The 14,465-nt window shown below is 33.6% G+C and overlaps 1 protein-coding gene across 1 annotated transcript; it reads left to right on the top strand.

Annotated features, from left to right (window-relative positions):
* Positions 1 to 511: 511 nt before the first annotated feature.
* LOC105167452 (protein disulfide isomerase-like 2-3) lies at positions 512 to 5,560 on the top strand. The gene is made up of 9 exons (XM_011087183.3): positions 512 to 676; positions 1,110 to 1,268; positions 2,332 to 2,445; positions 2,950 to 3,107; positions 3,881 to 3,980; positions 4,341 to 4,517; positions 4,637 to 4,782; positions 4,893 to 5,039; positions 5,136 to 5,560. The coding sequence occupies exons 1-9, from the start codon at positions 554 to 556 to the stop codon at positions 5,308 to 5,310; spliced, it is 1,299 nt and encodes a 432-aa protein (XP_011085485.1). The 5' UTR covers positions 512 to 553; the 3' UTR covers positions 5,311 to 5,560.
* Positions 5,561 to 14,465: the final 8,905 nt, after the last annotated feature.

Genomic DNA, 14,465 nt, shown 5'->3' with positions numbered 1-14,465 from the left:
AACATAGTGATTAATTTCTTTAAACAATTAACTCTCTTAGTAATTTCTTGTTCTTACATATTTTTGTCATTTTTGATCAATTATTTATTTTATGCTTTTTTTATTTAATTAGATAAATAATAATAAAATTTTAGATTATGCACACAGATCGAGTGTACTTCGTCCTCTAATTATTTTAATATCCTATCTTAGTCTGTGATTTTATTTTTTTAATCATATTATCTTTTTGAATTATAATTATCTTGCACTTTATAATGGTTAAAATAAATAATAAAAAATTTAATTTTGATTTTTTAGAATATAATTAATTGAATGTTTTATTGTAAACGTTTAAGAAATAAAATATTTACTAATTTACACTTTTGAAAAAATAAAATAAAAAGAGTAGTTGGATTGAAAATGTATTTAAAAAACAAGTAAAAATTGTTTGATGACGTGTAGCAACAGCATTGGTCGGGTACACGTAACACCGGACGCTGCAGGATGGCCGTAAGCTTTTTGATCTCCGCGAAAAATCCAAATTTTTGCAGTTAGAGAGAGAACGATCGAAGGGATGGAGAAATCGGCATTGGTTGCACTGTTACTTCTTGCGCTGATTGGCGAATTAGGGGTTTATGCATTGTATGGACCCTCGTCCCCCGTTCTTCAGCTAAATCCTAACAATTTCAAGTCGAAGGTACAGTCATTTGCTTTGATTACTGTGAGGTGTGTGTGTGTGTGTGTGTTTTGTGTGTTTGACAGTTTGAAAACGCTCATTTTGGTTGAGTTACATGGTGAGTTATGAGCATCATTTGGTTCATTGGTTTATGTGGATAAATTGAGATCTGAATGTGTTGTTGAAGTTTTGTGCAATGTAGTGATAATGTTTGGTGATAGGATTCATTGAGGTTAAGCTGAATCTGCTTATCGTCTTCTTTGTTTATTGCTGGTGGGACGGTGATTTGCAGTTTCATTTCGGATGGTTGAATTATCTTTATTTTCTAATTTCGTTACTGGTGTAGAAGTGCTAGGATTTTTGATGTTTCATTGCTCTATGATTTCATCAGTTTCTGTCAGTGGCCAATTGATCTGAAATTATATCGTTCTTTTGGAACTTTAAAATGATGCAGGTCCTTAATTCGAATGGTGTAGTTTTGGTTGAGTTTTTTGCACCGTGGTGTGGTCATTGTCAAGCGCTGACGCCCGCGTGGGAGAAGGCAGCCAATGTCTTGAAAGGTGTAGCAACTGTGGCAGCTCTAGATGCCGATGCTCACCAGTCGCTAGCTCAGGTTTCCTTGTCGAATAGTTCTCCTTTCTTATGTACCTTATTTGTTTAGATTTGGAGCTTGAGCTCAGGACAAACTAGTACTTCTATGTTTGCTACGGTGTTGCTTTGATGAAAATATATGGTCTACTCCAGCTATCAAGGTTAACATAGACTGGATATTGTTCTCCTCGTTGCTAGTAATAGGTGTAACAAAAAGGTAAATAATCAGAGAATAAACAGGTAAAGTTTGTGGGTTAAGGAGCAGATGTAGATCTAGATATTGTGGAGACTTGTTATCGGGGGCAACACTTTTTTACATTGCCTGGTTGCTTGTTATGCTACTAGATTATGAAACAAAGACCAAGTGTAATATACTCTTTGACTTGTTTTCTGTGGCCTTTTACGATTTTTAACGCAGAAGCTAACAAGGACGCAAGTTTAATATAGGGCTAATTACATTTTGCCATTCGAATTATGACTTTTTTTATACTTCAACATCTAAACTCTTTTTTGTTTCAACTTATCATCTCAACTTTACAAAATTTTACAGTTTGCATTTATAACTGTTTTTCAACCAAGTTTTTTATCGAAAAAACATCACATGCAGTGCACATGTAATGTGATATTTTTCACATATGAATAGCATGTGATGTTTTCCCTACTGAAAAATCAACAAAAAGATGATCATATATGGGAAAGTGCAATTTTCGCAAAATTGAGATGGTAAGTTGACACAAAAAAAAGTTTCGATGACGAAGTGTAAAAAGGGGCATAGTTCAAATGGCAAAATGTAATTTACCCTTTAATATATACTCTGTGACTTGTCTTCTCTTGCCTTCTACATTTCTGGCTGCAGAACTTAATTTTTATTCAGTGACCCCTTTTACTAAATTGCTAGTAATATGAAATAGCATGCATTGTTCTGATTTTTTTTTTCCTTCATGAAGGAGTGTTTAGTTCATTAAGATGTGTGCATTGCCTTAATTTTTTTTATATATATGTATACAGATATATCTATACATTTCGATAAACCCACATTAAGAAGGCTATTTCCATTCTTTATCTTTCATCTTTGTCTCTTATAGGAATATGGAATCAGAGGTTTTCCTACCATTAAGGTCTTTGCACCGGGTAAACCCCCTGTAGATTATCAAGGAGCTAGGGATGTCAAGCCTATTGTTGAATTTGCACTACAACAGGTGAACATATTTACATGAAAACTATGTATTTATTGATTTCTTTCATTTCGCCCATTTTACTATACGCTAGGGGGGTTTTGTTTGTTGATGAAGAAGACAAATACTCTGCAATTTAATATTCTTTATCATTAATCTTGACATTTCAACCCTGATTACTAACCACATATTTTCTACAGGAGATAAGGTTTTAGGGTGTTCTTGTAATTATATTCTAGCTTCTTCCTAAAGAAGTTATAATATGATCTTTCTGCCAATAGACAGAGAATTGGCCCCCATCCTTCTGATGAAGCATCTTCTTTTCATTCATATATTGGCACTTATCTTTGAGGGTGGCTGATCATCTGGTCAATGCAACACATGTAAACATTAAACACCTGCTGATAAGTATAAGATTCGGAACCAGAGACGAAATACAGTTTCTGCTGTTTGCTACTGAGTAGTTATTGTGAACACCAGTGGTTCAAACTGGGAACAATATCATATTTTCTCTTTTCTTTTAACAAGGTCAAAGCACTCCTCAAGGAACGTCTGGATGGGAAATCAGCTGGAGGATCCAGTCAGAAATCAGAACCAAGCGCATCGGTGGAACTGAACTCACGCAATTTTGATGAATTGGTTCTGAAGAGCAAGGAGCTCTGGATTGTGGAGTTCTTTGCTCCTTGGTGAGTTTCCTGCTTGAATATTTGTTCGCTTAATCCAGAGGTTTAGCCCTGGAACTATGGGTGAATTTTAACCTGAATATTCCTAGTTGAGGCTATAGTCAAGTGACCAATCATTCTATGGACTGCATTCTTTGGTAAAGTCATGTCAGAAGTAATCTACTAATAATGTCATGTGTTGGTAGTATTTATGATGAAACACTAGTCTCATTTGAGAAGTGAGTCCAGCATGGTTACTGAATCATAGTCAACGAATGAACATAAACACAAAGAGTTCACATATGCCGACAAGCTGGCAACCCAGAATATATCTATCATAAACTTGGAATGATTGAAGTCTCAAGTTAGGGAAACTGTGAAAGTTCATAGACTTTCTGGTTTTGGAGGAGCATCTAAGAGAAGGAAGTGGTGGCCATTGTTTCCTTGAGGTTGAAGTAGAAAGCATTTTTAATGAGATAAAGTAAATAATAAATAGGTGGATATCCCCGGGGAGAACCCCTGTTCATTATGTAATACTAAAATTTTAAGTTTTGTTCCTCAATGGAAATGAGCTTATGGCATTAGAAATCAACGGTCAAGTGGTTAATTAACAAGCTAGAAAACAGATGGAAATCTCTGGGAACAACTCCTGCTAATATAGAATATTAATAATTATAACTTTTTTCCCTGAAAAATAGGTCTGTCTTGCACTTTTTTGGTTTAACATATTCATTGGTCCAACATCAGATTATATTGCTTTAATAAACTTGTGGATATAATATAATCTGCTACTACAGGTGTGGACACTGCAAAAAGCTTGCTCCTGAGTGGAAGAAGGCAGCCAACAATCTCAAGGGCCAGGTGAAGTTGGGTCATGTAGACTGTGATGCAGAAAAAGTAAGTTACAGGTCTTAGTCGCTGCAAATATTAGATCTCTTCATTTTCTTGACATGCTTAGCTTAATACGATCTCTGGGAGGTATGTAGAATGCAGGTGTGTCTCATGTATTTCGCATAGCATGAGGTGGAGATCTGTATGTCTTTTCCAATGCAGTAAACACCCTCTTATTGCTGAGAAGCATATGCACTAGAACAATGGGATTTGCAACCCCATAGTTCACTTTATTGCTACATATCTGGCTAATATGCTAAACCTGCATAGCTAATCCTGATCATAAGTGATTATTAGCTCAATCCATTTGTTCCATGCTGTCATTGCTAGTTGACTTTGACATTCCTAACCAATCAGAGTTGCCAGTCTTTGATGAGCAGGTTCAATGTACAAGGATTTCCTACTATCTTGGTGTTTGGTGCTGACAAAGACAGTCCATTTCCCTATGAAGGAGCAAGATCAGCATCAGCAATTGAATCATTTGCTTTGGAGCAGCTGGAAACAAATTCTGCCCCTCCTGAAGTGACTGAATTGACCAGCCCAGTTAAATTCCTTGCTCCTTTTCTATCTCGCTCCTTGATGGCATCCCCCCTCTCCCTCCCCCTGAACTTCTCCATACTCATTCCTCCAGTTGTTACTGTAAATGCTCCTACATTCTACAGGATGTTTTGGAGGAGAAGTGTGGTTCAGCTGCCATTTGCTTTGTTGCCTTCCTCCCTGACATATTAGACTCCAAGGCCGAAGGCAGAAATAAGTACCTTGAGCTTTTGTTATCGGTCGCAGAAAAGTTCAGAAAGAGCCCTTACAGGCAAGGCCAAAAGCTCCTTAATTTCATCGACATCCTTAGAATCATAAAGTGAATGTCTTGTAGGGAACTTGTGTAAGACACGACTAACTGAAGTCTAATACTTTTTGCAGTTACCTCTGGGCGGCCGCAGGTAAGCAGCCGGATCTTGAGAAGCATGTAGGAGTAGGAGGCTATGGATATCCAGCTTTGGTAGCTCTAAACCTGAAGAAGAAAGCTTATGCCCCACTCAGAAGCGCATTTGAGCGTGACCACATCATGTAAGCAATTTTTATCCTTTGTATTCTCTTTCTTTCTTTCTTTCTGGTGTCATCTGTTTTTTCTCGAGCTGAAACTGTTCCAATTTGTTTCCTCAGAGAGTTTGTGAAAGAAGCTGGACGGGGCGGAAAGGGGATTGTACCTCTGGAAGGCAGCCCCGTAATCGTTAAAACCGAGCCATGGGATGGTAAAGATGGACAAATCATAGAAGAAGATGAATTCTCCCTTGAAGAACTTATGGGAGATGACAGTGTGAGCAAGGATGAGTTATAGCTCACACAATTTACATGTGAGAGAGAGAGCTGCATGCAATTGAGGTAATATCAATTTTGATGTACGAATGGTGTATTGCTTCAGGAATGATTCACTCTCTAAATTGACATTAGAACTTGTGGATTCATTAGTTCAAGTGTAGTTTAATCAGCTTCGAAGATTGACACCCCTCTGACAAGTGTGTTTTGAGTTGGATGTCTTGTGTTGACGCGGGATAAACTTTTCTGCATATTTACGTTGGCTGATTTAATTGTTTGGTTTTTTGACACTTGGTTTAAGGACCGAAATTTTGGTATCCCAAAACGTCCAACTGCATATCAAATTGAATTAATCGGTTCACTTTTGGTAAATATTATTTTTTTTTGTTTGATATTTTGTTAAATTGGATATTTTTAAATAGAAAATAATTAAAATTTAAATACTCAAAATTCTAATTATTTTTTTTCAAAAATATTATACAAATTATTGATAGAAATTTATTAAAGATGATATAAATTCTACTTTCTGAAACTTACAAAAACTAATCATGATTCAAATATTTTTCAAAACTTTCCGAGAGAAAAAGAAGTAAATTTATCATATTTTGTTACTTAATTGTTATAATTTGGAATATAATTTTTTAGCCATGCATGTATTTCACAAGTAAAAAAAAAAAAAAAAAGACAAAGTGAAAAAAATGAAGAAGTTTTTCTAATTTTTACATGTATTTAAGTGGTTGTCCTATTAATTTTCACACCTGAATATCTCCATTACAAAAACTAACTTGATACATAATAAGACTTTCTTCACCGTTGAAGTCTTCCCATTATGAAATCTTGTTTGCTATGTGAATTTTTCATTAATTATAATTGCAATCTCCTTAATCAATTAATTTAATGTCTCAAGTTTTATTTTTATATAAGTGCTACAAATTCATAATGCAAACATAGTTTTAATGTAATGTAATATTATTAATGAATAAAAATGAATATTTATTTAAGCTTTTATCTTTGTTGTGCTCATTTACTTATGTTGAATTTCATTAAGGTCACAACAAAACCCACAGACTGAATAGACAATCCATGTAGTTGGCTCGCACATTGGATGACAGCTACGAGACCAACTACTAAGAGTTGGGTTTAAAGTGTTTCAAGTTGAAAACCTCAAGACAGGGTACTGAGTGTCCTGTAAAGACTTGCATCAAGGATTAATTCATTGGATGAATGCTATTTTTTATCGGCGACAGATGTTAGACGTCTACGCAATTTTAGTGGGTTGGTTGACTAATTATTAAAATAGGATTTATTAATCAAAAGAGTTTGGGCTTATGTCTTTAAATTGGTTTTAGATTCGGCTATGGGCTTATTTTAATTTATTTAAAATGAAGCTCGATCCACTAAATTAGGGTCAGAAGACCGAGTTGACTTCCATATAAGGAAAGGAGGAGTTGAACTCTTCCCTATATGGAAAATGAGTTTGACAGAGTTGTGCTTTTGAAAAGCACAACTCAATCATGATTCATGCTCTTCCGTATGATATAATTTGCACCAAATCATATGGAAGGTTGCTTAATTGGATTGAGTGGTTTAATGACTAGGTCATTTTCTCACTACTAACATAAACTACTTACGTTTTGAAATAATCTGGCGAGTCCCCAAAATTAAAGTACATGTTTAAAGTATTTGGGCACACGAAGTATTTTATGATGGCTAATACCAAGTCAAAGCAGACTCTAATGAACCATAATAAGTCGTTCTGTAAGTGAAAATAGAAGCATTTTATAACGTATGAAATATCATACCTTATTCAACCAAGCGAGCTTGGAATTTACGACGACCTCTCCAACAATAGTCCAATACCAACAAAATGTCCCAAGATTGTTATTCCAAACTTGAAAATAGAGAAGATATTTTATTGACATACAAAAACATGAAATACACTGGAACAAATTCATTCACGAAGCCAATTTAAATTTACTTGGTGAGGATTGTTAGGAAAGTAGGTTTCTTTAAAAAATGGAAGAACTCAACCTATGTGTGGAAGAAGAGAGGATGAAGCTTCTACAGTATAAAGGCTTATAGTGAAGATGGTTAAAAACACAAAAATAATGTTTGGATTCATTTTTTGAGTGTTTTGTTGTGTTTTGTGGAGATAGAGAGAGACAAAAAAAGATAAATAAGTATGTGTTAGAGATAGTATGCATGTTTGAATTTTTTTTGGAGATAATTTAAAATAAGTATTATATGTTTAATATTGTGTTTTGGGAGACAAAAATTACTATTAATTGTCAAATTATGTCTTTTTTGTATATATTTATGTATATGCGTGTGCATATATATATATATGTATTTATGCTAAAACAGTTAAAGACACCAAAATAAGATGTTTTTGAATGATAACAAATATTGAGTATGTTTTACTTTATTTAAAAAATAATTTAAAAATAAAAACAGACATAGTTAAATGTCTTGGCTCATTTTTTCAAGAAATGTCTGACACTCCATCACATCATGCAGGGGTTTGTTGGAGGAATTTAACATAAATGAAGGGCAAAAAGACACAATACTAAAAAAGATGAGGATAAAAACGGAAGTCGAAAATTAGTGACAACATGGTGGGCCATCATGACACTGGAATATAGGCCTTTTTTATTTGCTTCAAAAAACAAATTTTGGGAAATAAATTAAAGAAGAAATCGGGTAATTTTGTAGATATCTAAAAAAGTGGGATTATTTCAGATAAAATATTTTTATATTTAGGAATAAAATGTGTAAAATCACACACAATTTCCATCAAATTGACCTGCTGAAGATAATAAATCCCACCAAATCTGATGGGATTTAAATCATCATTTATCACGTGCCCAGATGATACCACTTGGGTATCCCTACCTGTAAGCAAACAAGGAATTGAGTTAGATATCTTGAAATATCCAGTTCAATCCGAATAAATAAAGAAGACCTAGTACTATAAACCAGACGTATAATTATAATAATAAGCAATTTTATCATATCTAATCACATCAACGAAACTGACCTAAGTGTGTAGCATTGGTTTATCAAAACTCTAAATACCCTACTCCCCAAATTTCATGATGTGTGGGCTCTAGATTTTGTTTAAGTTTTAAATACTCATTATATTGGATAAATTATCTTTATAATATGTTATAGATTTAATAGTATTTAATTCTGTAATGTCCCAAGTTATAGTTTTAATAGACAATCTTATGATAAAAAATTAAAAACTTATTGAATTGTTTAAATATATATATTCCAAGAATTTCTAGATTCCTGTAATTAATTTCTTAGTACTTTTCTAGGTATGTGGATATATATATATATATATATATATATATTTTTTTTTTAATTTTAGATTACTACATATGTTTGATTTTAATTTAAAATATATACATATAAATATATATTATTATAAGAATTTGAACATTGTATACTATATTATATTTTTGAACTTTTTCTTGAGAACAAGAATATATATCTCCACACAAATTTGTTACAATATTCAATTAGTATGATGTTAGTAATTTCTTAGGTATTTAATTCTTATAGGCTCCACTTTAGAACTCTAAAAATTTCAATTGAAATTAATTTATGATTTATTTATTTTTGAACAAAAACCTAAAAGTTGCACTAATTAATTTGATTACTACATGACTATTTATTTTATAATGTTATTATGGTTTTGTTTTATATATTTCAAAAACCTTAGTAATATTTTAGCATTATAATTTTTCTAACAATGGGAATTTTTATATATAAAATATAAACAACAAATAACACAAATTTAATAAGATGTAAACTCATGATCGATCGATCCTATTATTATGAATAATTAGTTCTATTTAAAAATTTATGTATTTCACTAAGATGTTAAATATTGTAAATTGAAAACCACTTTGTTATTAAAATAAAAATAATAAAAATTTAATATACCCCATGATGTGTATTTTGATAAAACAATTACCAACTAAATTGCTTTATCATAAGGACATTTTATATATTGATAATTTAAAGACTTCCTTCGCATTTAATATAACTAACTTGAATATTTGTTCAAAATATATTATTAAATCTAACAATATAAAGTGTCACATTTTAGTTATTCACAAACATAAGATTAATTAATGGTAAAATAATTACAATAATTAGGGATATTAAGCTCAATTCAGTAAATAATATATGAAATAATTATCGCGTCAATGACATAAAAGATAGAAAAACTTTTGTAACTATTTGGAAAAAATACAAGCAATTTCTTTATGATATTGTAAATAACCAAATTACTTCTTTACAAGTTAATGTAGCAATTTATCCTCATATATTTTTCAAAATGAAGCAATTTACCTCCTTAGACAGGGAGGTGAATTGTTTCATTTTTTAAAAGAAAAAATACAATTTACCCCCTGTGATATGATAAATAAGTAAAAAGAAAAAAAATTCTATAAAAAACTAAAATAGCAAATTACTCCTTGTGTTTTGAAAAATTAAACAAATTATCCCTCTATCTAAACCATTGATAGGGGGTAATTTGCTTCATTTGAAACACAGGGTAGGAGTGGAGATGATTTGCTCATTTTAAATATCACGGGGGGGGAGGGGGGGGAGGTGTAAATTGCATTTAACCCCATTCAAAAATATACAGGGGGAGTAAATTATTATTTTTTTTCTAAAGGAGGTAATTTGCTTATTTACAATGTCATAGGGAGGTAAATTGCACTAAACCCATAAATATTTATCAGCACTTTTTAGGGGTGACCACAAAAAAGTATATAATTGGTCCATAATACATAGAATATTAAAATTTAAAACAATGGTAACTTCTACAATAAACTTGTCAATTCTAAGTTAATTACGCAGAATTACTATAAAATAATAAGTGTAAATATCAAGCAAATATTTCATCTATATATACATATATATATATGTAGTATGTTTGTACCTATGCAAGATACAATTCATCAATATCTATATGTATCCACAACATTTGGTCTAAGTACGTAGAAGAACAGATAACGTAATGTTGAAAAATTAAAATAAGTCTACGCATTTTTCACTATCTTATGTTTTTAATCTGATTTATTGCTATCAAAAGAATGTTTCTAAAGTAAAATGCTTTGCCCTCTTACATGACAATAGCATTTTGTGTTAACTAATTTCAATTGCCATGATCATGAGAAGCAGCATTAGGAAGACTAGATCGGCAACGTTGGCTCGGCAGGCAACCCCTACTGTAGCTGTTCGCGGGCATTGGGGTCGACTCTTTTTTTGGGTCGTCGGTGGATGCACGATTGACGAATTTGATGGTTTTGCCCTCTATTTCCGATGGAAGAAAAGCGCTAATAACCACAACCATCATCATCAAGAAGCTCACCACCGTCATCCTCGCCATGCTTGCTACCTCTTCTCTGGATAAGTGTGTGTGTGCGTGTGTGTATAATACACGTGTATTGTAATTGACGACCTTTCTTTCTGTATAATTACTTTTTTTTTCCCTTTTGTTTGTACAAACTATTATATTTATATAGCAAAAGATATGTATATATAGGTTGGAATTTGTCAAGGGAAAGTTTAAGTTTGTCCATTGAAATGTGATATGCTAAAATTAGTTGTTCAAAGAACCAGTCAATGATGTTTTGTGTGTAATGAGAGGCTTAGAAGACGTCTAAATTGTAGGAAGTGTAAATTATATTAATAGTATTTTTTGGAGTTATATCTAATTAGGAAGTGTAAAATGTTGCCTCTATCACCCACCCCCACCACCACACCCTTGCCCCGCCGCCCAGCACGGGAGTTTAGGCGACCACGGTGGAGGGAGGTGGGGATGGGTCATCAAGGGTTAATTGTAGTAAAATTATATTTTTAATAATAATTTTATTTTTTATAATGTATAATTTTTAAGTTTTTAAAAAATTTAAAAATAATTTAAAATTTTGAAATATAAAAATAAATAAAAGAAAGTATTAAAATTTTATTTTAAATAGTAATAATTTAATTTTAAATATTATTTATAATAGTTAATATAATTTATTTAATTTAAATAATAACTTAAATAAGTTAATAGTATATAATTATTATAAGTGATTAATATTTATAATCATATAAATATTTAAATTTGAAAAATAAACTTCAGTATATTAATTTTTTATGTGATATTAATTTGATTTTTCAATTAAATTAAAAAATTAAAAAAATTGATATATTTTTATAGTATTTTTATATTTAAACAAATATATTTAAGAACACAATTATTTAGTTTTTTTAGAAGAGAAAAAGAATACATAAAACAACCTCTAAATAAAAGAAAGGCTATTTTATAAGTTCAAGAAAAGGTAATTAAGTTAGACTGTTGACCATGATCCTAGGATAGATCCTCATTAGATAGTATCTCATCCAATATTCACAGCCTCAAGGAGTCTTGAAATCAATCTTGAGTCACGTTGCCAAAATACTAAATACTTTTGTGTGTATAGGACTTATCATTATGTTAAGACGTTGAGAAGATAGATGTATGAGAAGATCCTTTCAAATAGGGCGGTTCTTCTCTGAAGTTTCAGGATGGTATTGTTATATTTATAGAATGGGTCAAGTCTCGACATGTACATATGGATAGTGAGAAAATTAAGTGCCCTTGTTGGAAGTGCAAAAATGAAGTTTTCACAACCACGGATGAGGTAAATTTCGACTTGTTTATGAAAGGTTTTATGCCAAAATATTATAATTGGACTTCTCATGGTGAGGAAAGGGTGCAGGAGTATTTTAAGGCCTTCATAGCAGCCCCGTCGTGGGAGGAGCAAACTCCCATTTCTCATGTTATGCACGGTATGAGTACGCCTTAGGGTGACGCGACGCAGATGAATTGGGTGCAGAGGATGGTTTTTCATGCCGCCGGGCCGACTGTCTGGTATTCTAATTATAACTAGGATGGTCTGCCTGATGATGGTACGAGGTCGTGTCTTAATGATGCAGGGCCTATTTCATATTATAGTGGGGGAGCCATACGATTATGTATTTGGGTTGGAGATCGATTTCAAGATGCGGTGCATGTGAGCAGCCGTTGTGGAACAGTTGCACCCAATCTCAATTGGCGGCTGTAACTGAGTTGGTGAATATCAAAGCCGAAGGCCATATTTCTCAGTATATATATGATTGAAATGGTTGATCATATATAACCGCATGACCGCACCCTGCCACAAGATGACTATAGTACGAATAAAGATAAGAGACTTGGGTTTATCTGTTGAGAAGTTTGATGCGTGTAAAAATGGTTGCATGCTACACTGGAAGGACGACATTGATTTGGACTACTGCAAGTTTTGTGGAGAAGCTAGGTACAAGCTGACTAGGGAGCGAAATCCTAACTACAAGAAAATACTGTATGTCATTCTTAGGTACCTGCTGATTACCCCTCGTCTGCACAGGTTGTATGCTTCCGAAGCCACTGTCGAGCAAATGACGTGGTATGCCAACCATCAGATGGAGGAGGGACCATGTGACATCCGTTTGATGCAGAGACATGTAGGCATTTTTTGACCTGATATATCCTGATTTTACAGCAGAGCCCCTTAACGTTACACTGGGTTTGTGCACAGTTGGGTTCGCACCGCACGGGCAGTATGATCGTACGTACTCGTATTGGCCCCTCATACTTACACTGTAGAATCTCCCTTCGTGAATGTGCATGAGTTCTGAGTATATATTCATAACGATGGTGATCCACGATCCTTCCACTCCGAAACATTTCATCGATGATTACCAGGAGCCGCTGATTGAGGAATTGCAAAATTTGTGGCATATGGGTGTACTGATACTCAACAGTGCGAAGAACGAGACATTTCCAATGCACGCCCGTTGATGTGGACTGTAAACGACCTACCCACTTATGGAATGACATATGGATGGAATTTCACTGGGATATCCAGTTTGTATGGAAGACATACGTGCATTCTATTTGCAGAATGATAGGAAGGTGTGCTACTTTGAATGGAACAGACAGTTCCTCCCCCGGACCATCCATATTATAGGAATAAGAAAGCATTCACTAAGAATCGAGTAAAAATGAAGGTTGAACGGCCAAGATTGATGGGAAAACAGATCTGTGAATGGCTTGAAGAGTTTAGTCATGCGGTTGAGGTGCCGTTATGGATCCTGGATGGGTACAGTAGCGAGCATAAGTGAACAAAGAAAAACATCTTTTGGGAGCTCGAGTACTGGTCGACGCATTTGATACGACACAATGTTGATGTCATTCATATTGAGAAGAATGTGTTTGACAATATATTCAATACCATAATGGATATAAAGAAAAAAACAAAGGATACTCTGAATGAACGGAAGGACCTCAAGATCATATGTAATCGATTGGAGCTTGAGGTAGATGAAAGAAGGCCGAACGTGATGCCAAAAGCTGTATATATCCTGACCAAAGAGCAGAAGAAGAGGATATGTGAATGGATTAGTCATTTGAAGTTTCCTGATTTGTTACACATCTAATTTGGCCTATTGTGTCAATATGAATGAGCTGAGGCTTCATGACATAAAGAGTTATGATTGTCACGTATTCATGCAGAAGTTGATTCCGATTGCCTTCTGTGAAATGCTTCCTGAGCTGGTGTGGAGTGCAAGGACTGAGGTCAGCCTTCTATTCGAGATTCTATATTCGACGACGCTTGATGTGAACAAGGATAAGAATTGGAGGCTAGTGTCTGAACCATCTTCTGCAACCACGAGAAAATATTTCTGTCAGCTTTGTTCGACTCGGAGCGCCTAACTGTTCACCTGCCATATGAAGCGTGCGTGTGAGGGCCTATGCAATACATGTGGATGTATCCATTTGAGAAGTAATTGTCACACGAGTTATTATAGCTTTTTGAAATAGTTCTAGAGTCATTATGTTTCTAATAAATATTCAGTTATTAGATTTTTTCGAAACTCGAAAATGAAGATGAAAAATAAAGCACACATCGAGGCGTTAATTTTAGAGGCTTATCTTGCAGAAGAAATCAATCTCTTCACTTTTCACCACTTTGAGCCCCAGATTCTTTGCAAACAGAACAGGCCAAGCAGAAATGACGAACTCTATATGAACAAACACTCGTATCCAATGGTTTGCTTTCAACTATCCTGGTCGAGGTAATAGTGCATAAAAAAAGAATGGGTCAG

The sequence above is a fragment of the Sesamum indicum genome, linkage group LG8 (genome assembly GCF_026168435.1).
Source record: "Sesamum indicum cultivar Baizhima isolate 11 linkage group LG8, ASM2616843v1, whole genome shotgun sequence".
NCBI lineage: Eukaryota > Viridiplantae > Streptophyta > Magnoliopsida > Lamiales > Pedaliaceae > Sesamum > Sesamum indicum.
Note: the sequence above shows the minus strand (reverse complement) of the source record. Positions and strands in the feature narration are given on the sequence as shown.

Excerpts from the sequence above, each read along its gene's own strand:
- LOC105167452 (XM_011087183.3), top strand. The coding sequence starts at position 554 with ATGGAGAAATCGGCATTGGTTGCACTGTTACTTCTTGCGCTGATTGGC. Across the intron at positions 2,446-2,949 it reads TTGAATTTGCACTACAACAG|GTCAAAGCACTCCTCAAGGA; the intron begins GTGAACATATTT and ends TCTTTTAACAAG. Across the intron at positions 4,783-4,892 it reads TTCAGAAAGAGCCCTTACAG|TTACCTCTGGGCGGCCGCAG; the intron begins GCAAGGCCAAAA and ends TACTTTTTGCAG.